The sequence below is a fragment of the Paramacrobiotus metropolitanus genome, unplaced genomic scaffold, assembly GCF_019649055.1.
Source record: "Paramacrobiotus metropolitanus isolate TYO unplaced genomic scaffold, Prichtersi_v1.0 Parri_scaffold0000004, whole genome shotgun sequence".
In the NCBI taxonomy this organism is placed as follows: domain Eukaryota; kingdom Metazoa; phylum Tardigrada; class Eutardigrada; order Parachela; family Macrobiotidae; genus Paramacrobiotus; species Paramacrobiotus metropolitanus.
In genome coordinates this window covers 516,546-542,109 of record NW_026570224.1, presented here as the reverse complement: position 1 = coordinate 542,109, position 25,564 = coordinate 516,546, and the positions used below count along the sequence as shown (strand labels likewise).

At 41.9% G+C, this 25,564-nt stretch overlaps 9 protein-coding genes and 1 long non-coding RNA gene across 14 annotated transcripts; 5 read left to right on the top strand and 5 right to left on the bottom strand.

Annotated features, from left to right (window-relative positions):
- The first annotated feature begins 430 nt into the window (after positions 1 to 430).
- On the top strand, positions 431 to 3,746 carry LOC129601225 (uncharacterized). Of its 2 annotated transcripts, none has more exons than XM_055499989.1 (4): positions 431 to 1,295; positions 1,711 to 2,187; positions 2,408 to 3,164; positions 3,224 to 3,746. In XM_055499989.1, exons 1-4 carry the CDS (start codon positions 534 to 536, stop codon positions 3,556 to 3,558), a joined length of 2,331 nt encoding a protein of 776 aa, XP_055355964.1. In that variant the 5' UTR covers positions 431 to 533; the 3' UTR covers positions 3,559 to 3,746. The 2 variants fall into 2 exon arrangements, with proteins under 2 accessions (XP_055355964.1, XP_055355958.1); XM_055499983.1 differs by having other exon boundaries at positions 1,711 to 2,199; positions 3,224 to 3,745.
- Positions 3,497 to 5,210, bottom strand: LOC129601252 (39S ribosomal protein L21, mitochondrial-like). The gene is made up of 7 exons (XM_055500010.1): positions 4,874 to 5,210; positions 4,647 to 4,791; positions 4,447 to 4,541; positions 4,190 to 4,353; positions 4,005 to 4,057; positions 3,832 to 3,935; positions 3,497 to 3,746 (listed from the first exon to the last, which is right to left on the bottom strand). The coding sequence occupies exons 1-7, from the start codon at positions 4,947 to 4,949 to the stop codon at positions 3,643 to 3,645; spliced, it is 741 nt and encodes a 246-aa protein (XP_055355985.1). The 5' UTR covers positions 4,950 to 5,210; the 3' UTR covers positions 3,497 to 3,642.
- A 175-nt stretch (positions 5,211 to 5,385) lies between these two features.
- On the top strand, positions 5,386 to 6,854 carry LOC129601242 (WD repeat domain-containing protein 83-like). Its single transcript, XM_055500000.1, has 2 exons — positions 5,386 to 5,999; positions 6,067 to 6,854. Exons 1-2 carry the CDS (start codon positions 5,604 to 5,606, stop codon positions 6,595 to 6,597), a joined length of 927 nt encoding a protein of 308 aa, XP_055355975.1. The 5' UTR covers positions 5,386 to 5,603; the 3' UTR covers positions 6,598 to 6,854.
- Positions 6,855 to 6,948: 94 nt separating this feature from the next.
- Positions 6,949 to 10,491, bottom strand: LOC129602717 (uncharacterized). Of its 3 annotated transcripts, none has more exons than XM_055501832.1 (6): positions 10,098 to 10,491; positions 9,862 to 10,021; positions 9,183 to 9,451; positions 8,256 to 8,645; positions 7,736 to 7,950; positions 6,949 to 7,458 (listed from the first exon to the last, which is right to left on the bottom strand). In XM_055501832.1, exons 2-6 carry the CDS (start codon positions 9,955 to 9,957, stop codon positions 7,301 to 7,303), a joined length of 1,128 nt encoding a protein of 375 aa, XP_055357807.1. In that variant the 5' UTR covers positions 9,958 to 10,021; positions 10,098 to 10,491; the 3' UTR covers positions 6,949 to 7,300. The 3 variants fall into 3 exon arrangements, with proteins under 3 accessions (XP_055357807.1, XP_055357808.1, XP_055357806.1); XM_055501833.1 differs by having other exon boundaries at positions 10,292 to 10,491; XM_055501831.1 differs by having other exon boundaries at positions 9,862 to 10,491.
- A 795-nt stretch (positions 10,492 to 11,286) lies between these two features.
- On the bottom strand, positions 11,287 to 13,894 carry LOC129600161 (mitochondrial uncoupling protein 4-like). Its single transcript, XM_055498584.1, has 11 exons — positions 13,400 to 13,894; positions 13,197 to 13,334; positions 12,914 to 12,976; positions 12,722 to 12,806; positions 12,480 to 12,602; positions 12,280 to 12,392; positions 12,091 to 12,219; positions 11,968 to 12,016; positions 11,814 to 11,906; positions 11,674 to 11,710; positions 11,287 to 11,559 (listed from the first exon to the last, which is right to left on the bottom strand). Exons 1-11 carry the CDS (start codon positions 13,509 to 13,511, stop codon positions 11,488 to 11,490), a joined length of 1,014 nt encoding a protein of 337 aa, XP_055354559.1. The 5' UTR covers positions 13,512 to 13,894; the 3' UTR covers positions 11,287 to 11,487.
- Positions 13,895 to 14,522: 628 nt separating this feature from the next.
- Positions 14,523 to 16,734, bottom strand: LOC129600178 (uncharacterized). 2 transcript variants are annotated; one of them, XR_008692030.1, is made up of 6 exons: positions 16,536 to 16,734; positions 16,351 to 16,469; positions 15,859 to 16,099; positions 15,243 to 15,488; positions 15,132 to 15,174; positions 14,523 to 14,929 (listed from the first exon to the last, which is right to left on the bottom strand). XR_008692030.1 is itself a non-coding variant. In XM_055498608.1 (5 exons), the coding sequence occupies exons 2-4, from the start codon at positions 16,443 to 16,445 to the stop codon at positions 15,261 to 15,263; spliced, it is 564 nt and encodes a 187-aa protein (XP_055354583.1). In that variant the 5' UTR covers positions 16,446 to 16,469; positions 16,536 to 16,727; the 3' UTR covers positions 14,525 to 14,929; positions 15,243 to 15,260. The 2 variants fall into 2 exon arrangements, 1 of the variants encoding a protein (XP_055354583.1); XM_055498608.1 differs by lacking the exon at positions 15,132 to 15,174 and having other exon boundaries at positions 14,525 to 14,929; positions 16,536 to 16,727.
- A 134-nt stretch (positions 16,735 to 16,868) lies between these two features.
- Positions 16,869 to 18,931, top strand: LOC129600167 (eukaryotic translation initiation factor 6-like). Its single transcript, XM_055498596.1, has 5 exons — positions 16,869 to 17,269; positions 17,437 to 17,522; positions 17,770 to 17,945; positions 18,148 to 18,324; positions 18,515 to 18,931. Exons 1-5 carry the CDS (start codon positions 17,163 to 17,165, stop codon positions 18,707 to 18,709), a joined length of 741 nt encoding a protein of 246 aa, XP_055354571.1. The 5' UTR covers positions 16,869 to 17,162; the 3' UTR covers positions 18,710 to 18,931.
- Positions 18,932 to 19,825: 894 nt separating this feature from the next.
- Positions 19,826 to 21,055, top strand: LOC129599945 (uncharacterized). The gene is made up of 3 exons (XR_008691987.1): positions 19,826 to 20,209; positions 20,316 to 20,518; positions 20,839 to 21,055. It is a non-coding gene; the product is annotated as an uncharacterized LOC129599945 (long non-coding RNA).
- Positions 21,056 to 21,222: 167 nt separating this feature from the next.
- Positions 21,223 to 23,235, top strand: LOC129599926 (uncharacterized). The gene is made up of 4 exons (XM_055498294.1): positions 21,223 to 21,355; positions 21,440 to 22,058; positions 22,151 to 22,291; positions 22,445 to 23,235. Exons 2-4 carry the CDS (start codon positions 21,440 to 21,442, stop codon positions 22,816 to 22,818), a joined length of 1,134 nt encoding a protein of 377 aa, XP_055354269.1. The 5' UTR covers positions 21,223 to 21,355; the 3' UTR covers positions 22,819 to 23,235.
- LOC129599934 (immunoglobulin-binding protein 1-like) lies at positions 23,137 to 25,534 on the bottom strand. Its single transcript, XM_055498306.1, has 6 exons — positions 25,267 to 25,534; positions 24,927 to 25,039; positions 24,377 to 24,740; positions 24,064 to 24,237; positions 23,699 to 23,975; positions 23,137 to 23,576 (listed from the first exon to the last, which is right to left on the bottom strand). The coding sequence occupies exons 1-6, from the start codon at positions 25,354 to 25,356 to the stop codon at positions 23,536 to 23,538; spliced, it is 1,059 nt and encodes a 352-aa protein (XP_055354281.1). The 5' UTR covers positions 25,357 to 25,534; the 3' UTR covers positions 23,137 to 23,535.
- Positions 25,535 to 25,564: the final 30 nt, after the last annotated feature.

Sequence of the window (25,564 nt, the reverse complement as noted above, 5' to 3'; positions counted from 1 at the left end):
TTATATAAGTAATAATTACAAACAATGCGTTAAATCGTTAAGATCCTTATCATCTTAAGGATTTTACTATCTTTGCTAGTACATCCATGGAAAAATAACGGAAAGTGTGACGACATGTACAAGAATGTAGTACATTGTGTTGTAATACGCATAGACCCGTATGTTTTTTTACGGACGCGCGCGTTTTAGAACTTTGCATTAGGCCGCATATCTTATAATTGTAGTCAACTCAGCCCATAAGTTTTATTAAATATTCCTCAAAAAATGTTTAAAAAAACATAAAACAATACCGGTACAGTAAGTATAATCGAGTACCGCGTATACTTATTGTACTACTCTCTTGCTGCATAAAAGGTTTGCCATAATACTAACTCAAACTCTGTTACTAAGCATAAGCAGCCAAAACTGACATGCTATACTATAAGTACTTAAAAACTATTCCCATAGGGTAGTAGTAATGCACAAGGCTGCTGCAGAGAAGCGGATTATGATAATGTACAAATATGTGATATTAAATAAGGAATCCCCGCGGGATGCAAACATGGAAAGCATTACAGAAAGAATTCCCGGGCATCAACGGCAGCATCGATTTTCAAGCGCTGCAGTGCGCTCTGAACAACGCTGATCAAGACTGGCTGACGAACATTGCCGTTCAGCTCCACCACGAGGAGCCCAAACATGGCGAAGTGTCTAAAAAGCTGATAAAGAATAGAGATGGCTGTGTGGACGGTATTGGGAAGCTGCGACAGGAGATCAGTCGGCTGGAGCAGGAAAGCACGTCCATTGACCAGCGCATCGTCTGTGCACAGGACGCTGTGGATAAACTGCAAAGTGAACGCAGTAATTTAGCCAAAACCATTCAGAAAATCCAGTGTGATGTGGCAAAAAAGATTGAGTGTGATAAGCGAAAGGCCCACGAACTAAAACGGAAGATATCCCGTAATCGGCGCAAAGTGCGCGATAAGATCCTCAGTCGGTGTGCGCAGGTGATGGTGCTGCGCGCTGGACAGATGATCCATGCCGAGCATCTGGAAGATCTTATTGAAAAGAAGCCCTGCATTCTGGCCAACTGGAAGTATGATTTGAAGTGTAAACGTAAAAAACTAATGCAACTGCAGACGAAACAGCAGCAGCACGATCTGGACAATGAGTATGCACAACGCGAGCAGTTAGAAGAGCGGAGTTGTCAGATTCGTCAGAGGCAGCAAGATATTCAGGTGTTCAATGAAGAACTGGATCATATTCGCCAGCAAAAGTCGGATATGGACTGTCTGATACGCCGCTATACTGATGAAGTTAGTTGACACATGACATTTCGTGATAGAAAAATTTTCTATCAACTGATTCGTTAAACAAAGGTCACAAAACATATAACATAAAGTGCGGTACATACATCGCATTTACTAGTCCCCTTATTAATAATTACAGTATATACCGTAAAATCCGATATTGACGCCCTGGGCTTTTAATTTTTCGATATCTTCGAGAGGGGGCGCTTAAAACCGCAGAGGGCGTTAATTTCGGGGGGCGTCAATATCGGATTTTACGGTACGTACCATATTAAATAAAAAATTTATTTTATTATGGTAAAAATTATTGCAGTCCTTTTACTGATTTGCTCATTATATTGTACCTGTACACGCTTATTACTTAAACAGCCTAAAATGAAGTTTTTTTATCTTGTCGATCACTTCGTTGACCATTTGATAGCTAGTGAAGACCGGCGAAACACCAGCGGATGTAGCTGCAGTTCGCCGCTTTTTCCTGAGCTTGCATGGGTGTGACAAGGAATGCCCGACTGTATCGGTTATGCTAACTCCGGAAAATGAGGGATTGTGGAAGAAAGCGTTGGAAATTCATGAACTGCAGAAACAACTGATCGACAGATATGAAGAGAATTTCCTGCTGGAGCATAATGTCCGTGATCTCGAATTGGACGAAGGCGTCTTGGCCGTTGCTGTAGATGCTGATTTCCCACCGGTGTCAGCGTGTGAAATTCCCAAACCGTTACAGACCGGATTTGTGCGCCCGAGCGCCAACAGGAAATGCAGAACGTTGAGAACAATGCCACGCTTATCGAGTAATCGTCCAAAATCAGCTGATGCATGCAACCGTGGCAGCGTTATTGACCAGTGGGCTGGATTCGTTGTTCCGCCGGAAGTAGAAAAAGATTGCAATGGTTTAGAGGTCTTTGAAAAAGTAATCATTGATTCACCGTCAGTATAACTTATGCTACGCATGAAAACATTATTCTTTATATGACCGAGTTACTTATTTTATACCGTATTCTGTTTAATTTCGGACGCAGTGCATTGGGTGTTTGTGCATGTTACTGGGCATAAGTTCACTTTCCTAGTTAATTTCCGGTTTACGTCAAACATATTCAATGGCCAATGGTCATTTGCAGGTCAGCTTTGGTCGTAAATCACGCCCCATCACACCAGCGTATGGCGACTGCCCGCTAACCGAAATTAAAAAGCGATGTGAGAAAAGCCTTCCTACTTGCAAACCACTTGTGAAGAAGCCTGAAACGTGCAGAAAAGAACCAGCAGTACAAGTCGCATCGTTTTTGCAATCGGATTCTCAGTTGTTCCGTGCATTTAACGAAGACTGCAATGCCGAAACGCGAAAACAAATCGTCCAGAAACTGTCACGCCGGCAGCGTTCCTGTTCCCAACCAAAAACTTCTACCAACCGGTATAACAAGTACGAAGTTGCGCAGATTAGTCGCTGCTCCAACAACAGTCTCAGTGAATTATGCTCCAGCGGTTGCGAAACGTCTGATCAATGCCCCAAGAAAGCCGTCCGAACGTGTCAGATCGAGAAAAAAACGACACAAACGGTGAAAAAATCCTACAAAAGCCCGTTAGCCAGTACGGATAAATGCAGCGTTCCGATCCGGGAATCTCCGTTGCAGTGTTATGACGAAGAACGAGTTATCCGGGAGGATCAGAAAAGATGCGAGCAGAAAAGTTGTAACCCCCCAAAATCTTCTTTAATGACGTGCTGCAACCGCCAGAATCTCCCATCCTGCACAAAAGCTCCATGCCTGCACGCACCAGTGGATGATCGAGAAAATCCCTCACAGAAATGCTTTAAGAAAGACTCCCGGAAATGCGAACCCCTGTTCTCGTCCAGAAGAAATTTCTGCAGCCATACTGCCCGTAAATTGTCCCAATAATTTGTGATTTTATGAGCAATTACAAACTCTAATAATTTACAGAGACTCCTGAATGGGGAAAACCGCTGTACCTTGTTGTGAGTGAATACGAATCATCCAGATGCCCGGCGTCGTCGGCGAAGTGCGAGCGCAAATGCAAAGACTGGAACAAGATTGCCAAAAGAATGTTGACGTCCCCACAGCAGCGCATGTATGCCCATCAAGCAGCTCGACATCCGCTGGCACAGTGCGAACATCCCAGCGCAATTCGCCAAGTCAAACCGGACCGATGTGACAGCATCAGTTGCGCTACTCAACCCAGATCAACAGTCGATGCATTGTCCTTTTTATGTAGCATTTCTTCCGATTTATTAACCGAAGAGGTCAAACTCCTTTAAAAACTGACGACAATGTAGAGATTTTCCGTAATAGTACAATCAAACACTGCCAATGCCCAACAGCAACGAAACAAAGACAAAATATTAATGAATCGTATGTACAACGTCATCCGGATGCGTCAAATCGTTAAGCTTCCTTTTAAAAGTAATCTTGTTTATCCTTATCATAGTTTCCGGGTTTCTGAAAACTAAATAAAAAAATTTTATGGATACCGTGCGTCAAAAGTCACAGGATTCACCTACAATCAGACCAATGTTCATGAATCAACTTACAGCGCCGCCTTCGCAAAGAAAGAGGTTTAATGTGCTGAAATTTTATGATGGGATAAGCCAGAGATTTTTCGATGCAGGTAGCCTCGATATCCACCAGATTTCGGCTACAACAACGGCACTATTACAATTAAATAGAAACGCGGTTTGAGAGCAACTGCAGAAGAACTGCTTACTCTAATATTGGACGACCAATGAGCGAGAAGTCAGCACAACCAGCTGCCAGGACCTAAAAAACACCAATACTGCACCAGAATCAGTGCCGCAAGTCAGTTAACGTATAAAAACATTCCATTAGTAAAACATTGTAATAATAATTTTCAGAACCATAAAAGTAAGCTAATGAAATACAAATTTGTACCTTTTCAAATTTAATCCTTTCTCCAACATCCAACGGAAATGTATGCTCGACCATGATGATATCTCCTTCCGTCACTCGGTACTGTCTCTGTGAAACGTGAATCACCGCAAATGGCCTTCCATAGCTCTCCTCAGATATCTGGGTATTTATTTTCCCGACAATATCTGCAAATAGTTAAATCGATCAGCGATAATCCTTTACAGCATTCGGTAGTATGCGATTTCTCTTAAATACTTGTCAAAGTTGATCGTCATTACCTTTATAAATATCTTCTTCAACGGGACTCAATCCCTCCAAAGGATCACCGTATTTCACTTCTTCGGGGTACAGATTAGGATTAAATGGATTTTTGCTACAAGAAAACTCAACTATTTAAAAAACTCAGTAGTTCTACTTCACCATAATCCGCAAACAAGAAAACAAACTGCGAATGAGCGATAGAAAACCCCACGAATACCTTTGATCTCCCAAAGTGTTAACAAAACTGACACGTCCATTCTTAGAGTAGGGGAATTTCTTGTTGCTCCCGTCCTTTGGATTATCATCGGATATACATCGGAAATGCAGAGGAATCCCACACGGAAAACTTATAGGAGACGACGCTAATAAGAATTATAAGAAAATGTCAAACGTTAGCCGAGCTGCTAATGCTACATTTTTGGCATTACAAAGCAAACTGCTTACCAAAATTAACCGGTAAAATAAGTCGTGCAGAGGCTAACGCTCGTCGAGAAAAGAGAGCCATCCTAAAGCAATGCATACAGTTCTCCGGCGTCTGCAGAAATACTGTTTTCGTTTTGAGAGAATCTTGTAAAGACTACTCGAAGAGGTATTAGGATTCCATTGGACAAGTCCAGCGGCATTCACGATAAGCAATAAGCAAACAACACCGTTCAAAATCTACTGAAACTTTATCGCAGGTATTCCAGTATTTTAGAAATTGCATATAAAAAGTGCGATCCCGATGCGAAAACAAACAATATTCTGCTGGAACCGAAACAGCAACCTGCAAAGGACTTACAAAGTTTAAAGTTATGATTTTTGCACTGCAGAGTTTTCATGGGCTGTCGGCAGCTGATCATCTTTCGGGGGCGGTTGTAATTGGGGCAAATGCACGACTTGCTGTGACGTAGTCGCGTAAGGGAAGCTGAACTTACACGAATTTTGAATTTTTGGTGACCAGATCTGTTGATGTTTTCATTGTTTTGGAATGTTTTCAATTTTGAATTGTTTTGAAACACTGCGGAATGAGTGTGTGTTGAGATATTAACTTTTTGATTTTGCCAACTTGCCCTGAAAACGAATAACATCTGTTACGGCTTTTATGGCTTCAAGCCTTCAGCGATTCTAATTCATTTAAAGTTAATCGTGATACCTCTTAAGTTTACGTCATAATTTCTAGAAGAATAGCTAAATGACAATGAGTTCCGCGCATTCCCAGACACTTTACTCGTCTTCCCCGGAGAGCTTTGACTGTAAGCAGGGCGCCATTCGCGCAGCACGTTTAAATGTGGACGGCAATTACTGCATCACCTGCGGTGCGGATAAATCCATAAAATTGTGGAATCCTTATCGTCAACTGCTACTCAAGACGTACGCGGGCCATGGATTCGAAGTCTTGGACGCAAGAGGATCGTTTGACAGCTCACAAATCGCCTCCGGTTCTGCCGATAAAACGGTAATGCTGTGGGATGTTGGGAGTGGAAAGGCTTTGCGGAAACTTCGAGGCCACATGGGCAAAGTGAACTGCGTGTGCTTCAATGAAGAATCCACAGTTGTTCTCTCGGGGAGTCTTGACTGCACTGTTAAGGTATGATTGAATGGTTCAGGATGTCTGCCATCTCGTTTGTCCACTGCCGACATAGTAGTTTTTTTAGGTTTGGGATCTAAAAAGTCAAAAGCAGGAACCAGTGCAGACCCTAGACGAAGCTAAAGACCAGGTGATGTCCATTGTGGCTACCAATTACGAAATTCTCACGGGATCGCTCGACGGACGGATTCGGCGCTATGATCTGCGCGCGGGCAAACTGCACCAGGACTACATTGGGAAATCCGTCACCAGCGTCTGCTTCACCAACGACAGCCAAGGCATCCTGTTGGGCACCATGGAGAGCGCGGTGATGTTGATGGATAAAGATAATGGGGAAATGTTGGGAGAATACGTCGGACACAAGAGTGCCGACTACCGGTGTGATGCCGGTCTGAACGCGAAAGACACCCATGTCTTGTCTGGCTCAGAGGATGGCCAGGTCTACTGTTGGGATTTAATTACGGGACAAATAGTGCAGAAACTGGATCACGGGTTAGGGGAGACTGTCATCACCTGTGTTGCGCATCATCCCAAAGATGGTTCTTTTATAAGCACGGCCAAGAATAAGCTGTTTATCTGGAAAGCAGTGGACACCTGATTGACGTCTGCATCGATGCGGCAAATTTTTGGAACTTTTCCCTCACTTAACTGAAAATTCGCGATACATACTGTGATAACGCTGCGGGCATATTTACTTGTGGATCTCTGCATTTGACCGTCTTGTTTTAACTGAAAAAAACCGATAAATTATGCGTTTCTGCTGGATGAACTGCTTTCCTCACCTGAAGGACAAGCGATTGTTTCAAAATCGATTTTTTGTGCATTAGAGCACATGAGAGTGTTGTTCTGAGGAAGATCAAGACAAATGATTTGGTTGTGCAGTTCTGTGAATGCATCCTATCTTTCCGTAAAGCTTGCAGTATATTAGTACATTTTATTGATCTGTACGGTCACAAGTTTTGATGAAAGGTAATCCGTTAATGTTGCACTGGTAATTGCGTCAAGTTAAAACAATCTTTGTTAAATTTTTTTAAGGTATAAAGTGGAGCAACAATAAAACTAGTTCGTTTTAAAAATTCAGGTATTTCACTATTATAATTATACGTTAGATAAATAATATTTGCATCTCGAGAGCCCATGGTCACTTCTAATTGCAGAAATTCCAATTGCAATGATTATCATTGCTGGAAGAAAATATCCAGCATTTTTTCGAACACAAATCCAGATCCGTGTGCCTGTTAAACAACGGTTGTAGCGTGAAGTGCTCGATGATTTGTAGAACAAACAATGCTGTAAGGCAATCAAATGTCAACTCCAGGAGGGATTCCTAGTAAGATGTACAGCGGTGTTTGGGCCATGGGTGGAGTGGGATCCACATGTTCCGATGGACTCATGAGAACACCATCCGGCATGGAAGCGGTGGTTGAAGGAGTTGTGCTTTCGCTTGACACACGATTTTCTATAAAATTTTAGCAACTTGCAATCGGGTTATGAAATACTCATTTACTGTACTGTAGAAGTAACCAATGTGTCTGCAGTCTTTATTTAATCAGTCATACTTTTACACATACTCGTATTTTCCATGCGATAACAAAAAAGAAAAACTTATTAGGTGCGGTATCACTGTATGATCGTACTATATGATAGTTATTCCGTATCTTTGTTCTGCCGGCTAATAGCATTTAATGGTATGTACCGGTCGCATGCTAAGGAACCCTAACAGTCGACGTACTCACCTGAACTGACTTCTGTTGATGAATGGTCAAAAGCTGGCAGAATGTCTCGTTGACGCTCGGGATAGCAATCCACCAGAACAGAAACATCGACCAACAGCGATTCTGCGCAGTCACCCAAACTGTCCGTAATATTTAGCGATAGTACGCTTTTAAACCCGTCTCCTGCCAAATATCCTCCCATTGCCACGCTCCCGTTATTAAACACCACAAAATTGCTAAAAAGACGTAACAAAATTCTTCAACTTTCTGCTCTGTGCAATGTTTTTCTGAGATGACGGTCCTAAAAGTACAACCGACGATTAAATACAGCCGTAATTAATTCCGGTCATAGACGTGGTATGTATTGCAATATGTCTGATTCACCTCCCAACACCGGCAACAGGTTATATATTCGCTTACTGCTAGCACTTGCAATAGTGCACTGGGCAAACAATATGTATCAGACAATTGGCACTAACTGAGCCTATTCAAAATACTTTTGCAGTCCTGCTACTCCTCTGTACATAAAAATGATACTCACCTTCTGGATCGCAGAAAAAAGGAGTAATTTTTCGCTCCTTTCATAATCAATTTTCCTACAATATGATCTGGCGGTATATATCGAATGTTAGGATCGCTCTCCAGTGTCACGCAATTGACAACTAAAGTGCCATCACTCGGCGACACGAGCCGCGGTGGACAATCTGGCGAAAAACTTTTCCCATGAACTGTAGCAGGTGAGTCAGTTGCACTGACCGGTAGTTGCGTAGTCGGGCCAGTTGGATTGCATTTCACGTTGATTACCACGGTCACCAGAACGTAAGTCCCACAGATACTAGTCACGGCCACCGAAACGTTATAGCTAGCAGTGGCGTTAATGGGCTGTTGCAGTGTTAAAGTGCCATCCGAGGAATCCGGAAACGAAAAGACCCTGCAAAAATGCCAACATTACTATCGAATAAGTAAGCGAATATTTACGCTACTGGATAATTCAGCATTGCACATATCGGAACCTTTCCAACCGGATGCAACAACGCTGCTAAGGCGAAGAAAAGCCTGCAGATGTAAGGTATTGCACCTCTGCGTTAATATACATTATGCACAATTATACCGGCGTACGTCGGCATACGTTGCGGATAACAAAGAGAAAACAAAACACTGAGAGGTTTCCTTTGTGCTTTGAAAAACGCTGACCGCGACAAACATTGAGTATAGAATGCACGAAATACACTTGTGATCACATACGGTGACTTATTGATTGCAAAAACGTTTTTACCTAATTTAAAGCTGGTTATTGCAACATCGGAAATAATAAGTATGATATACTCTCAGAACTACAAGCGCCACAAGTCAAAAACAAAATAATATACAACAGAAAACTGAATAAGCAAATTAATTCCGAGATAAACTTTAACCAGTTTGACATGTTGGGTATACAGATATCTGTACTGTACTGTATCGTACTTACGGATGCATACCGATAACGAAGTACTCCACCGGTAGACCCGAGTCACCTCCTATATTAACCATGGGTGTTCCCTTTGGCAGTGGACAATATTGATCATCCAGATTCACTGTCATCGTTTCATTAAGACCAACACCACAGTCCTTCGCAGTGGAATCCTCAATGAAAAGGCTCCCGTCGGTCATTTGCATAGGAATTTCATTCGCGCTATCGTCTATGGTATCATTGGCTTGAATCAACTGGATTTCTTCGCTCCGAAAAACTAGTTTCTCCTGATACAAAGAATTCCAAGCAAACGGGTAAACATACCGGAAAGCAGCTAGCATTTGTTTACTTTAAATAACGTCAGCTTCAATACAGTCTTTAGCGCTTCTGTGTGGTAGTTTGTTAAAGTTTATTGTACTTAGTAAACGTACTATTTACGATTATAGTTAATCGGTATAAAACGATACCGGCATGGTATTATTTGGTATCTGGCTGTTCGGTGGAAGACATCAAAATTGCTTTATAATACTGCATATGATTATATCCATTCAGTTTAATTACATTAAATTGTCAGTCAGTCTCCACAAAAATTTATCATATATACACAACAGACGTCACTTGAAAAAAATTCTGATGTCGGCATTACAACCCACGACACAGTGGGCAAAATAATAAGGATAACGTGGTTAAATCTCACCTGTACCGGCCCCAACGAATCATTGCTTCCATAGAGGAGACAGTTGACGGTTGGGAAAACAGCATAAACAATGGCAAAAAAGTGCGTCAAATCCATTTGTCAGAGCTGCGTTGAGCTAGTCTTGGATAGAGCAGGCAACAGTGAACTTATTCACCTCTGCCTATAATTTTCCGCAATAACAAAATAAAATGCACCCAGAATTAACTGCTTTGTTATTTATGAACGATAGCACCAACCTGCTAGTAATCTTAAACTGCCGACTTGTAACGCAGGTAGCGCGGAAGGATTTAATAATAACAACCGATTATCATTTGCGATCACGATTTCACCGGATATCAAGCAGTCAACACAATTTTTGATTTAACTTGCACCAGACATGTTACCACTTTGCTGAAAAAAAAACACTGGCGGCAAGAACGGTACGACCTACTGTAAAACAGATCGCAGTGATTCGGAAACATGAATGCCGCTAACAGGCAGATTTGCAAGAAGACTAATTGGTGTACAGTTGTTGTAAAAAAATGAATCTAACAATTTCTACTTCACGATCTTCGGTATACAGTACAGACGATACAGCACAATTTTTATTGGATATTACGAAATCAGATCAATCTGTCGTTCAGAACAGAAGATCCATGACTACGCACCAATTCGTCCGGATACTGACTACTGTATAGGTACGTTGCTTAAACTTAGGACACCAATCATCAACCGGTGTTTCCGTACATTTCAGTCGGCTGTAACAGTAAATATTATTGAAAACAGTTGAATTTGGATAACCGTCAAACCGGTAGCCAATTGTGTAATGCCTATTGCCTACTTCGACGTACTGCAGACGAGTAGAGGAAGCACTATGCGGCAGCAACCATTATTGTTTTACTTATACTTACGATTAGTTGCAACATTACTTTTCCAGATCGTTCGATTTTTTTGACCCGATCGCCATGAAGACACTTCAACGCCCTTAAGTAACTGGTAAAAAGCATTTGATGCCATCGAAACGATCTGCTCGTGATAATCCTTTCAAATACGTAGGGCTATCCAAAGACAATCGGGCAACATCCCGTGATCAGATTTGGATTAAGTGCCTACGTATTTGCCAAACCTTACGATTCAAGGAACTATAATTACATATTACTAAAGTAATCACTAAGCTCTAAAACGATTCTTGTAGTGGAAGAAATTCAGTTCCCACACTTCCTCCTTAGCAAGCATATTATGTATAGCTATTTCGATAACGATTCAATTTTGTTCGGTATACATAAATACATAAATAAAGTTCAAATATAATTGCAACAAACATCCTGAGATTTAATTTTTATTTCGTTTAACAAATTCTGTTCGACTACCATAGTTGATATGAAGTGAAATACAGTTAAAATCTCCGTAAAAACAACAAAATTGCATACAAACTATCTACATGAATACAAGTGCAATAAAATTCAGAATACCAGAAATATATTAAAAGATAAAATCTGCAACATTCTAGAGCTAATCCATCAAGTTTCAAGGAACAATAAGGAAAAGAAACAACGTATCAAACCTCAAACGAACCAGCAGAAACACCACAGAACCGGGACCATCCTACTGACCATGAGCACCAGTCCTGTCTGGCCTTCAGCAATATTACAAAACAATAGTATCCACTGGTTGAGCACTGTGGCTTGGTTTGTCCAATCTTCTCAGCTGTTCATACACCTGCAGCAAGTCAAGTAGAACATCAGAATTCCAAACGGAATAAAACTAATCGAACATCACGAGAACCGCAACAAAATGCCTATCAATCTTTTTCTTCGACACAGATTCCCATACCAGCCAGAAAGTCATACTCCAAGGACCCATTCTCATCCTAGAGAAAGTAAATATGTAATCATAAATAACACCATAACGTCGAACAAAGTCTGCGAAATGTCAATCTTTTAAATCATGAAAGCTAACAAGGTATGGCTTACCATGCAGGAAAAAAGCCTTTATAAATGGCTAACATGCCCTCCTCTCGTACGGTTTTGGAAAGACACTGGAGAGAAGACTGATAGAACAACGGCCTGCCCAACAAAACCACAAAATGTACACAATATGCGTAAGACTGTGCGAAAAGGAAGATACCTTCCGGTAGCATCAAAGGGCTGGTTCATCATTCGAGTCTTCACAACATCTAAACGCAACAAGGATTGGTCGCGGGGAAATTAATAATCACAGGCAGAAACACCTAAAGAGAAAATCACCAACCTGCTGGAGTAGCAAAGATCGCCGCTACAATTCCGGATAAGAGACTAGACAGTGCGTGAGTCACAGGGCTATCTTTGAGGGGAGTATGCGTCAAAACAGCGTGCTTCACAGTATCGTAAGCGGTTAAGTCTGAAGAGAAAGAACTTACAGAAACCAATCAAGAGATGCTATTGTGTAAAAACTGCTCACCTCCGAGATTGACCAGCGCTGCGCGCTGCATGTTAGGAAGCCATCCTCGCATTAAGCCTTTCCAACCACTTTCGGCTATCACAGTCTGGAAAGCATGGGTCATTCCCAAAACTCTATGAAAATGCGCCGAAAATTAGAAAACCCAACACATTCGACATAAGGAATTTAGAAGAAAAGGTTCGCCAAATTCAAATGCATACCTAGGTGGCTTTCCTTCTAACCTGCGACGTCCTTCCATCTGCAACATCACTTTCACCACATCCGCTGGATTAGCTATCACTTGACTAATTCCACCGCAAGTCATGCCGAGGAATGTCGCCTGCCTAAAGGAGAAAAGTTGTAACTGTAAAAGTTGTAATTAAAAAAAAGAGTAGTAATTTTCAAAAAAAAGTTGTTGTAAAAACTTGTCTGTTCAAACTGTTGTCTGTTTTCGGGCGGTTACCATAAAGCAATGGAATCTTTCGACGAAGCATGGAAAAGCTTTTCCCGAGCTTGTTCATACATCGTCATCCGGGATCCAGTATAAACTGTACAATGTCAGACTTCGTTAAAAAATATATTACAACGGGAACAGGAAAGTAATAAAAAATTCAGTCAGCCAAGTATCATCGGTATTCAAGACGCTCCTGCTTACTTGCATGACGAACGAGTGCGGGAGGCAATCCATACCACAGTTTTGTAAATCCCTCTTCTTTGACTAAAAGTTAAAACAAGATAAAAGCATCACAAATTCCGAAACGGCAAAATACATACAGTACCACAACTGTCAAAATTCTCAGTACTGCCCACGTAAACACAAGGCTGTGTTCTTTTAATTCTTGTCACCATAATTATGCAACATCGCCGAGCTGGATATACGAGGAAGCTGCTTTTTGTAAGGGATACGAATCAGTCGTTTTTCGAGTCTTGACTCTTACCGATTCCAACAGCCGTTTTGAACAGCCCTCGATAGGCCTGCGGCGAACTAATTTTTCTGGTTCCATTTGCTATCACTGAAGCGCTCTTTTCGCCCTGGATCTGTAGTCGCGTCTTGGCCAAATCCAGAGGATACGTCACTACGGCACCAATTTAAAAATGAAGATATCTGCAGATGGGAAGCGAAATCGAAAGCAGCAGTTACCAAATTCGGCTACGAAAGCACTGGCACTGGATAACACATATTTCACTGCAATACTGTCGCCGCCAGTACTCTGCAGCGTAGTCTGGTTCTTCGGTTGGGAGATACCAATCATGGTTCTCTGCGGAATGAATAGATCTATTCTAGTAGGCAAACGTTGTGTGCAGGGTTCGAGAAAGCATTCAGGCGATTTATCTTGTCAGCTTCAGCACATGGCCAGTGGAAAGGAAAATCCGAATGCCATCGAGTCTTGCAAATCAGTCCTTCGAAAAATTGCAACGAAACACAGAAAACTGCATTAAAATTTGAAAGTCAGTCCGACTTGCATAAGTTCATAAACGGAGCAGTGCTGCTGCTTCCACCAAATAAAATCTAATTAAACTTCAGACTACAATAGCCAACGGTATGGATTGTACGTTGAATCCCAGTGTCCTGTCAGCAACCAGCTAATCCAGTTCCCACGGATTGCAGGTGGTTGCAACATATTAGACTGCGAAGAATGAATAAGATGCAGGCAAATAAGTGTGCCGAAAGAAAACTGGAGCAGAGCCAAAATGACGTAGCAGACATGCCTAATACGCGCACCAATCAGCTGATCGACGAACTCAAAGCACCATGACTCACCCAACCCTGGGGCCATCATATGGCAGGCCGAAAAATAACCGAAAAATTCGTACTAATTGCTTGCTGCCATGCTTATTCCAACCCTAATTTTGTAGAGGTTCGGTTTGTTGACCTAATTTAATACGTATTGAGAAACTGCAGCCACCTTCAAAGTAAAATAATTGCAAAGTTGCAAATTTACAATGGCGTAAACAAATGATTACAAATCCAAATTAACAAAAATATGGATCTGTGGCTTGTGTATATGGTAGCATGAGAAAGTTGGAGAATTCGGTTGCGTAAACTGCAGGTATTTTAAAAGGTGTAAATACCGTATAACGAAATGTATTCAACAGTTCGATTAGCAACACTCATTCGACATGCGGATTCCGGAAGCTTATGCCACCTCATAGAATGACTTTAAACCTCATAACACAATAAAATTAATTCTGCAACATATTATTCTTACAGCAGATGCTCATCTAGAGCGAGAGAAATATTGACCAGTGAGCACTGTCTGGACTCTGTAATTTTTAACTAGAATAACTAGGGTAGCTTCTGCTTTTTTGATAAAGTTAAAATCATTTCAACGGGCAGGAATATCTCAACGGTGTGCCGGAAACGAAGAGTCGGCACAGCAGATTATCAAACCATCAAAACAAGGGAAAAAAGGAAGATTGACAATAAGCACAGAAGTATCGGTAACAACATAATAGTAGTGTACAGCTCGCATCAGCAAGTGTTGACATGGTACATCGGGTGAGCACAATCATCGATCAGCCAGATGATCAATTAATAAATTCAAACTAATCAAATAAATAATAAGGCACTTCAATAATTTATCCATCAACAGTAATGTTCAAAAGTCTGCAATTGTGACCGTCCGAAGATAACAATGTACGGTTTGATGAAGGGGGAAAGCGGGGGAACCTGCAATTTGATCGAGCAAAATGCAAGAAAATCAAGTGGTGAACAGGTGCAGTTGCTCAAGTGATTTGAACGTAAACCTTTCCGCTCCACACTATATTACATATCTACTCTGCTACGATCTCCATTAGAATGTTAATTAAGTAATTATATTCTGACAAGTAAGTTATAAACAGCAGTAGCAGCTGCAATCAGCAGAACTTACTGAAAATGTAACTGTTCCAAATTTCGTTTAAGATGCGCAATTACTGTAGAAGAATGTGGTGTGGCTGTGCAAATAAAAAAATTTAATTATGCCATGCAAGAACTTTCTTACCTTCAAAGGGAAGGGGAATCAACTGGAATATGAGAACAAAGCTTCACAGGGAATACTTGGTGGCAGTTTCTGACGACCATGCAAATACGACAAATCAACAACAATAAAACATCCCAATAGCTTTCCGCCTTCATGGCGAACCAGCTCTGACGCAGCAGCCATGGATCCACCGGTGGCCAAAACATCATCCACCACAACCACACCCTGACCAGGTTTGATAGCACCGGCTTCCATTTCAAAAACATCCTGTAAAGATTACAATTAGGGTTTTTTAATGCTTCGCGAAAACAATGAAATAAAATCACACCAAGCGACAAGATATTCGTCGTTCATAAGTAAATCGAACAACAATATCTTGCGAAGTGATGTGAACATACAGATAGCTACAAGCAGTCCACACAACAAAGCACAAGAAAATTATCATTCCAGAGTCATTACATCCTCAACCTGTGCCACTCCTCGCAAAAATACAATTCAATACGTTTCGCGCTAGCATAATTACGAATCACGGAAACCGACAAAGTGGAAATCATAATCTACCCACTTAATAACTGCATAGCCTTCTATGAATTAATATGATCTTATGATTAATTTTCCGTAAGTCAGTGTTCTATACTTTGCCATATTCTTTGGCGAATTCAACACGCGCCACATTTCCCGGCAGTTTTCCTGGCTTCCTGATTGGGGCGAATCCACAACGGAGTTTTAATGCAACCGATGGACCAAACAAAAATCCTCGTGATTCCAGACCGACAATCAGGTCGATAGGCCCACCGAACTTTTCTTTGATTCGTTCAACGCACACGTCAACAAGTAGCTGGAAAATTTCCGGATTCCGGAAAAGTGGCAAAATGTTCCTGTAAAAGGCAGTAAGTGCATTCCGGTTCCTGTACTTTACTGACGAGAGTTTGATGACGTAAGTTTTAAATAATAGAGTTAAACATAATTATAACAACTCGCTCCTGGCGTAATTTTAATACTTGCTTTGTTGCTTACGCCCGGTGAAATGACTGTAATCCAGAGTAAAAGTAAACCAGGTTACAGTATATCTTAACAAATTTGCAATAAATATGTATAAAATCTGATCTAATGGTAAGCTCTTCCAAACCTGAATCGTACGCCTTTGATGGGAAAGTCGTCGTGGATTGTAAAACAGGACGCTATCTGTCTCAATCGAGGATCGGTTAATTCCTGTTCCGTCATTCCTCAGCAATACTACTGTAAAGTCTGTAATATTGCAAAAAATTTTGAAAGCACGGCACAGCGAATTCCAGATAAGCTGATCATACTTACATTTGCAAACTTAACCGTTGACTCTGAAAGCAAAAATACAAAGGATAAGGGCCCGAAGGCTAAAAGGTACCAGGTACGGTACTACCCCCAAATTTTCCGGCAGTTTTGCCAGAGTCAAGATACATAAATGTAAATTGAATGGTTTTTGGTTAGTTATTTAGCAGGTAACTGTTGTGGCTCGTATTAGTAATTTAGTAGTATCTCTCAACCAGATGTCGAGCGGTGAACTATGGAACAGCGCGTAAGCATCACTTCCGCATAAGGGTGGCAACAGGAATATTTTGGAGAGTGAATGACATCATACATATTCTGTAAAAGTGTGCTAGTGATGCTGTAACGGTGATAAGTGATAAGTTGATAACTAATCATTTTTTTAAAAACTAATAGAGGATAGTTAGTTGACTGTTGAGTACAGTTACCGCTAGACTAGTTGTTTTTGATACCATTATTGGTTTTCGAGAAAACAAACTGGTTCCACTTTCCAACTTGGCGCGACAACAGCTGTGCGCGTATGTACATATCGCGGAAGTCTTGAGTTTTGCAGTAACTCCGCAAGAGACGCGTCCGGTGGGACCGAACTAGTCCTTCAGGTTTCTGAACCCAACTTTGGGTTCTCCTTATTTCAATATGGCTGTTCGTATGCAGTTCGAGAGCAGTAACGAAATTGGAGTTTTTACCAAACTTACCAATTCATATTGCATGGTGGCGATCGGAGGAGCTCAAAATTTCTACAGGTATTTAATCATCTTGTTTGCGTACGAGTACTGTAGACTGTAGAGATCTTAACTGATGGCTTTAAAACACTTGACTTTGAGTCTTAAGCTTTTAACAGTTATTTGGTGCACCCATATGTTTTATCGTGACCTGTGAATGATTAATACGTACTGCTGTACTTGTTTAGCACTTTTGAAGCGGATCTAGCGGACTCAATTCCCGTTTTTCAGTCATCGATTGGCGGTAGTCGGATAATTGGTCGTTTGACTGCCGGTAAGTTAAGTTACTTAAATATTAAACGATTTGCTCGTTAATAGCAAATGGCAGAATTAAATTGGGATTTCACATAGGTATTAGGCCTGTGTTCTATTTTTTCCCCTTTTTATTCACATCATTCATTGAAAGGACAACAGAGTCGCAGTCGCACGACATAAAAAATGTAATCGTAAATTTAGGCATTACATAATTAATTTAAGTAATTCTTGATCTATGAATCTGTAATCTTCACGTTGTTTCATAGGGAATCGGAACGGTCTCCTTGTACCTTACGCCACAACGGATCAGGAGCTGCAGCATATTCGTAACAGTCTTCCGGATGCCGTTGCCATTCAGAGAGTGGAAGAGCGCCTGTCCGCTCTGGGAAATGTGATCGCTTGCAATGACTATGTGGCTTTAGTCCATCCCGATTTGGACAGAGTAAGAAATTTACCGCATGCTGTCGGTATCTGTGTCGCTGATACGATTTTGTTGTGAACTGTGGCAGATAGGATTGAGGGTTTATAATCATTTCATTTTTGTAGTTTTCACAGTTACACGAAAGCTTGTATAGGGGTTCGGGTTCGTTGTCCTTGGGTGGTCCTCTGACTACGTATTTTTCTTATTTATCTTTTCTCCATAGGAAACTGAGGAAATTATTGCTGACGTTTTAAAAGTGGAGGTTTTCCGGCATGCGGTTGCAGAAAATGTCCTTGTTGGAAGCTATTGTGCGTTGAGCAATCAAGGTGGATTGGTGCATTCCCGTACGAAAATCGAAGATCAGGACGAATTATCATCATTATTACAAGTGCCTCTCGTTGTAAGGCTCAAAACCGTTAATTGCACCACGAGACCACCCTATCTGACAAAGTTATTCGTTCGAGCTGACGTCTGTTTGTTTAATTTTAAATTGATATTGGCGTCGTTATTCATTTATGCCGGTCGACGATAGTAGCGGTTTATGGTAATTACTTTCTGCTGTGATTAATTATGTCGCCTTTTCTTTGTAGGCTGGCACGGTTAATCGGGGAAGTGACGTTATTGGAGGCGGAATGGTGGTAAATGACTGGATAGCGTTTTGTGGATTGGACACAACTAGCACGGAGATTTCGGTTATAGAATCGGTGTTTAGGCTGACGGAAGGGCATCACCCTTCCGCAATCGCAACGCAGATGAGAGATTCCCTTATAGAAACACTCTCGTAAAACAGTATGAATTTTTTTAGTTAGTTTGCCAGCCAAAGTTGACGGTTGGTTGCTATCTGATTTCAAAGTGGACACTTTGTTGCTTTTCTCGTTCGTTTATTGGTTTTCCATTTTTTAACAAATGATTGGTTTTATATAGCTTAATAGCTGTAGAAACATCTTGTTTTGCACTTCTGGAGATATAGTATTTGCGTCTCATGTTAATAAATTTTGCTGACTTGGGTCAAGTTAAGTACGTATGTAGAATATTTAGTTGCTGACCAACTCACGAATGACGGTACAAGTGCATGTGTAGTAATCAGTAATCAGTAATGCCGGTAAATTAGTTTCGAAAACGTTCTGATTAGCGAAGTTTATTATTCCACAAACTATAACATGGACAATTGGACATGAACAGTAGCTTTACTCCAAATTGGCGAATGGCGACATCCGCTAGCGCTACGGGTAGTGGAGGAGGAGGACTGGGTTTAGAGGATTGAAAACATTTTTCTAGTAGCCAGATTACAGTAGGTATACCATAAATCCAGGACAGAAATAGTCAGTACCGGGCTTCTTTTACTGAAAGAACTGGATTTTAAAGACGTTGTAAATTTGGGCTTGGAAAACGGTATACATTTCGAGGCTTTTAGGATTCATAATTTTGCGCAGTCCTAAAACTAACCGGATTCTGGGACAGTGTCACAGTTCATAACTGACTTCAGGAGATCAGCCTCGGAGCGGAAGCAGTAACGAGTAGTAGCCGACTACTTGCGAAACGAGGCATATAGAAAGGTGTAGTAATTGTTTTTTTGTATACAGTTGCATTAACTGAGTTAACTGTTTTGGCTCGGGATATCTCTAACTGGAAATGGTTACAAATTTTGAACTTAATGCACCTTTCCTACTAAAGAAAACGAGTCTGAAATCATTATTGTCTTTAAACGGCAAACTAAAGTTTGCGTGAAAATCCAGCCGGTTATCTTCGAATACCCTAGATACGTGACGCACCTGACATGCGCCATGCAGAGATATCCTATGGTAGCGCCATCTACAACTGGAGACGTATAGATCTCTCATCTCGGAACTGAACTTGACAACCTCTCCGTGTGCTAACTACGAAAATGGAAAACTTTACTGATGCCGTGAATTTCTGTACGTCCCTCACTGTGTTTATTCGGGATCAATAGGTCCTTTCAACGTATCGTATGAATGCCAAAAGAAGTGTGGTGTATTTATTGTGAAATTTTAGATTTTGATGCTTACGGAACGAAAACCTTGGTGCGTATTTATCTTGAGAAAGCTGAGGAATGATTGTAGTGGAAGTATCTATATACCAGAGGTCACCTGGAGGCTGGAGCTGTGCGATGATCCTCGCGTGAGCTTGGCAAGAAACTGGATCTTTACGGATCATACTGCGTTGTTGATGTTCTTACTTCACAATTCGAAGGCCTGATTCAGGGACCCTGGATTAATTATCACTAATTGCTTAATCCTCGCTCTTCTGCTCTTATAGCTGCAACAGTAAGTGAGAGACAAATTGAAAAATCACCAGCGCAGATGAGCATTGTTTGGGTTCTACTTGTTTCTCATCATAAGTGTGACAAGACTGACGACAGCTAATTTTTAGGGAATTTTGATTTGTGCATCATGTGAAAGTTTCGGATTTTTGTGTGCGAACCTCTTTCGCGGATTCCGCGTCGTTGGAAGCAGGAATCTTTCTATTTATGGATGCATTTGAAGCACTGGGAGCGTGTTTAACCATCATGAAACCCAGCTCTCGCTGCTGAAGCATTCGCGGTTTATTGAAAGCTCATTAACAGTTCGACCTAAGTATGTGGTTTCTTTCTCCTGGCCTTGTTGTATTCTGCATGTTGTAGGTTTGTGTACTTTAATTTTATTAGTTTCCACAGCGTACGTTTTCTTCGTAAATGCTTTTTTATTATCCGTTCTTACATCTGGATCCTCCTCAGTCAGTTTCAGGCGATCTGTCGTTGTGCAGTGGGTGTAAGCTTTTAATGATTGCCACGATTATGTAGCGGAAACGTGAAATTTGTTAATTTTTGACTTAGTCGTGCAAGGCATGTTTTGTTATGTTATCCATAATTTTTAGTCTTGCCTCTGGAAAATTAAGTTTTATTCAATCCTGTTAGAAGAATCCCGATTGTGGATGATGATTGGATAGTTCGTTGGAAGTGGAATGGTATCGAGAAAGATGCCGAGCAAAAATCCGAAACCGAAGTCGCGCAAGCGAAGTTCTTCTAATTCATCTGGATCGGCTGAATCGCAGCCGAATCATATTTTTGACGATGCACAACTGCGTACCGCCGGTGTAAATCAAGATGTTGCAATGATGTCCCGCCCAGGGGAGAACCCTGGGGCATATTATCCGGGCTATAGAGACGCCATGTCCATGGGAATGGCACCGCCTCCCGGAATGAACTACGGAAACAACAATATGCCGATGCATTCTGCACCCCCTGTCCCCGGTGCCATGGGCCGATCCAACGGGCTAACGAGTTCCCCTGGTGGTGTCGGACCCCTTCGTCGTTTAATTATTCCCAACCGGGCAAACCGGCGGGTCCTGTTGTGGAGAATGGTTACAGTCATTCTAGTCCGTCGCCCTCGACCAGTGTTCATCCCACGAACGACCGTGATACAGTTTCTAAGGTACAAACGATAATAGCATGGTTCATACGGTGTTGTACTTCAGTTGACTGAATAACTGTAGAACGTTCCTTTGATTTGTTTTAGATGCTTGAACAGAATGCTCAGATTATTCTGCAAATTAATCAAGCCATTATGGACGGTCGATCGGAAGTATTTGGTGAATTAATGCCGGTTCTAAACAAAAATATCCTGTATCTCAACGGTTTAACTGAGCAGCAGCCGGCTGCGGCCCAACCGCCTGCCGTTAATTCTATGCCGCCTCCTTCTGAACCGGTACCATCACACCATTCTCGAATTTCCCAAAGTCCTCATATGTTGAGGCCAACATCTCAAGGCACTCCACCCCAAATGAGTCCTCCACCAGGGTCGTATATGGCCAATGGACAGCAGCAGTTCCCGCAGCCGTCGCCGCATTCCACGTACGGTCATCCAGCGCAGCAGCCTCGACCGCAACCGGTGTACTCCCCCCTGACGCAAAGCACACAGGGTCCTGGTCAGCCCTTATCGCCGAATCTCTCGTTCCAGCCGACGGCCAACGGTCCATCGCGACCACAGGGTTACGCACAAGGATATATGGCCAATTCTCCCATGGGAGCGAGCAATCCGGTAACGTCTCAGCACCAACAGCAATCACCGACAGGGAATGTGACGAATAATCCCATGCCTCCTCCCATGAATTACCCTTACAGTGTGCCAACAAGGGGTGAGTGATTTATTTGTCCAGCATCCTTTTTTGAGCTTTGATGCGTGGTGATGACCAGATGTGTTTATGCCCTTGCTTATTTGACGAAATAGGTGCCAACACGCAAAATTATGGTGGCGGATATGGTTATCCTACTCAAGAAAGCAGTGACCCTAACTACGCTGCAATGCCTCCACCCCAAATGCAGCCTAAACGGAGCATACCTCCCGGTTATCGTCCTGCTGCGCCTCAAGGTCAGGCAGTTATTTATTGAGTTTAAGTGTTTTTCCTTCAGAATTTGACCTGATACATGTACATAGTTTTAGAATTGCGCGGATATTTCTGTTTTTTGTGTGTTTAAATTTGAAAAAAATTTTCGTTTTCTGCAAACTGCTTTATTCGGTCAGGTCCGGTCCACGAGCAACAGCGGCCACAGGGTAATTACCAGTCTCGGATGTACATGGATAATTACGCACAGCAGCAACAGCAAGTGCAATATCCCGGTTCGCAAGTATCGCAGCAGCAATCTGTACAGCAGATGCACCACCAGTCACAGCAACATCAGCAGCAGCATGTCCCCGCGCAGCATCCTTCCGGCATGATGCAGCCCCCCTCCAACAGTTACTCTCAAGGAGGATATACGGCGCCCCTTCCTTCTGGTCAGTATTCAATGCCCTCTCCGACACAGCAACCTGGACAGTTTAGATCCCCCGCCATGCCCTCTCCCGCATCTCCGTACGGAATGCCTTCCCCGGCCGGTTCCACTGGTTCGTCCTCGTAAAGGCAGTATGTTTTTCTCAGCAGTTTGAATTCTGATCGTGTTTGATGGTGGAAAAATCTCCGATTGCCTTTCCAAAGATACTCATCTCTTGGAGTTAAAATTTGATTGGTTTGTGTGCGGTGAATTGGTTTTACGGTAGCTGCATTTTGGCGGATAGAATGACCGGGCATTGTGTGGCCTGGTCGTTTGGGGCGTAAAGGCAGAATTTATTGTAGCATAGTTGGTCCTTCTGTTACCCTGTACAGCACAGTGTAACATGTCTGATGTAGATTTTGACTACGCTTTAGCGCTGCACCAATTGTTCAGTTGTTACGTTGTTTTTTTGTATTGAAGATTATTCTGTTTTTACTTCTTTAGACTATTACAAAGCATGTCATTCTGTGGACAGTGAGTGGTCAAACTAAAAATTTTCGAAATTCTCGCATTTAAAGTGCACAGTCAAAACCCTAAAAATTATCTACTGTAGACACTTTTAAAATCCACACGCCCTTATATAACTTAATCTAAAAGTCTTAACTCATTGTCAGAACAAAACCGTATTTGCCAAATGATCACAAAGCTAGTGAAGTCAACAACTAACCGAAAAACCCGATCAGCTGATTGCGCAGTAGCAGCAGTTCCCGTGTTCCAATTTGTTCCATACGCCGGCTCTTCGGAATCAGTAGCCGGCCTCAAGAATGGCATCCCAATGACGGTAGCCAACGATTAAGCACTGTATTATCCTTGTCCGATTCGGTTTCCCCAACCCCGTCGATGGTCTGCCAAAAGCGAACAACTTTTTGTAAATACAAAATAGGTAAAGAGTCCGGCTCAGTAAGTTGACTCAGCTCCATGAAACACAATTACGACTACATAAGCAGCGCACAGCACCGAATCGTACCGTCCTTCCAGTCGTCGTAATCACGCGCGTTACGGAGGTATTCCGGATTGTCGGACTCAACATCCTGCTCTTTTTTAACGTCATCACTCTCCAGTTCAGCCTGGGTAGGACCCATATAATTGAGGTTCTTTGCGGCTTTGGATCCTGGGGCGGGCAATGCTCCTTCTTGCACCAACTCCTGATAAAACTCGTCCACGGTTAACAGGGGAAGACTCGGATAGCCGGCACCGAAAACTTGCTTCTGGAGTTCATTCTTGACTATTGTTACGGGCTTATTCTAAAATGCATGCGCAATATTAATCAGAATAATTGTTTGCCTCCAGCTGGAAATAAACTACACCACCATACAATATTTCACTTCTTACAAATTTCGACAAAGTCTTCGACATGGGAGACTGCACTGGCTGTTGTTCGTCTTCCGAAGCGCCTCTGGACAATTTCTCCCGGTGTTCCAATAATCGTTTCTCTTCCCGCACGAAATCAAGCTCCTCCATCAGATCCAAAATCCACATGTTAAAAAGGTTGTAATAATATCCACGCTAAAAATAACGATTTTACGAGTCAAAAAAATTTGGCACAATGCCATGGCAGTGATTCGTCGTTTAGTACAAATCAAGTACTGTACCGAATTTTTATATAAAACGCTATAATGGGCGCTTTACTATTGAGGAAATTTACTTGTTCATTTTCATCAGCACTCCCATCCTCCAACTTTTTTCTTAAAGCGGCAGCCTTTTCTTTACTCTCCAGTTTGTGCTTGAACGCGGCAATCTTCGCTGCCCGTTTATTTACGGCTTCGGCTATCTGGTCTTGCGGGGATTTCACGGTGGACGTTTGCACTGCATCAGTGTCCGATGAACCGTTTTCCTGAATACTGATTTTCAAATCTTTATCTGGGATAGCATTACTGCCAGGAACGCCGTAATCTTTACAGCGCTGAAGATAATCGACGATATAGATCTCCGCAGCATCCAAGCGAGCTTTGCGACCGTCGGTTAGTTTTAAGGTAAGTCTGGCTAAGTACGCTGGCAGCAGAAGATACCTGCACAAACAACACAACTGCCTCGTTATAAAAAATAGTAGAGCGAAACAATTGATAAGAGTATACAAAACGGCTTCACGCCAAAAATCTGAAACCCAGAGTGCATATCTTGTGGTGGATTCACTTCCGCTTTGCATTTATGGTTTTACACAAAAATTCTAAGAGCTTGCGGTGCTTAGTGCTTACCTCAAATCGGCAGTCGAAATTTCGTCCGCGCTCTCGTTACGGCTAAATAGTCCCAAAATCGATACGAATTTGGTTGCTGTTTCAAACTGTTTGATGAGGGCACTGATGCTTTCCTAAAGCACATACACAAACAAATAGCAAAATACAACAAAACAAAACACTAATATTTCTGTAACTACTCGTAACTAGCTGTTACTAAAGTAGTAATACATGGATGACGCTCATGATTCGCAATGCCAATACTACACAACCTTTAGCAAAAACTGGCAGTATTCGTTGGAACATCAAAACAGCTAATGGCTTATCTCGTATCGTAAATAATAAAATGAATGGTATGTACCGGGCTCCTTTCCGAGTCTTCTAACTTTTCCATTTGAATTTCCGCTCGGTTGAAGAGCTGGGGCAGGCTTTCTGAGTCCTGATCAGCCATTGGATACGAGCGAGCAAAACCGTTCTGCTTCCGGTCTGAAGCGGTTTGAAGTGATTGTAATTTAAAAATTAAGCTTAACCTTTCAAAGATTTTACATAAAATAAATTCAAAGTTTAAACGGTTCTATGAACAATAAATGTTACGGCGCTTGTTTGTTTTGCTCACTTCAACATGCGGGAAAAATCACAAAACAGAGTAATTGACAGAT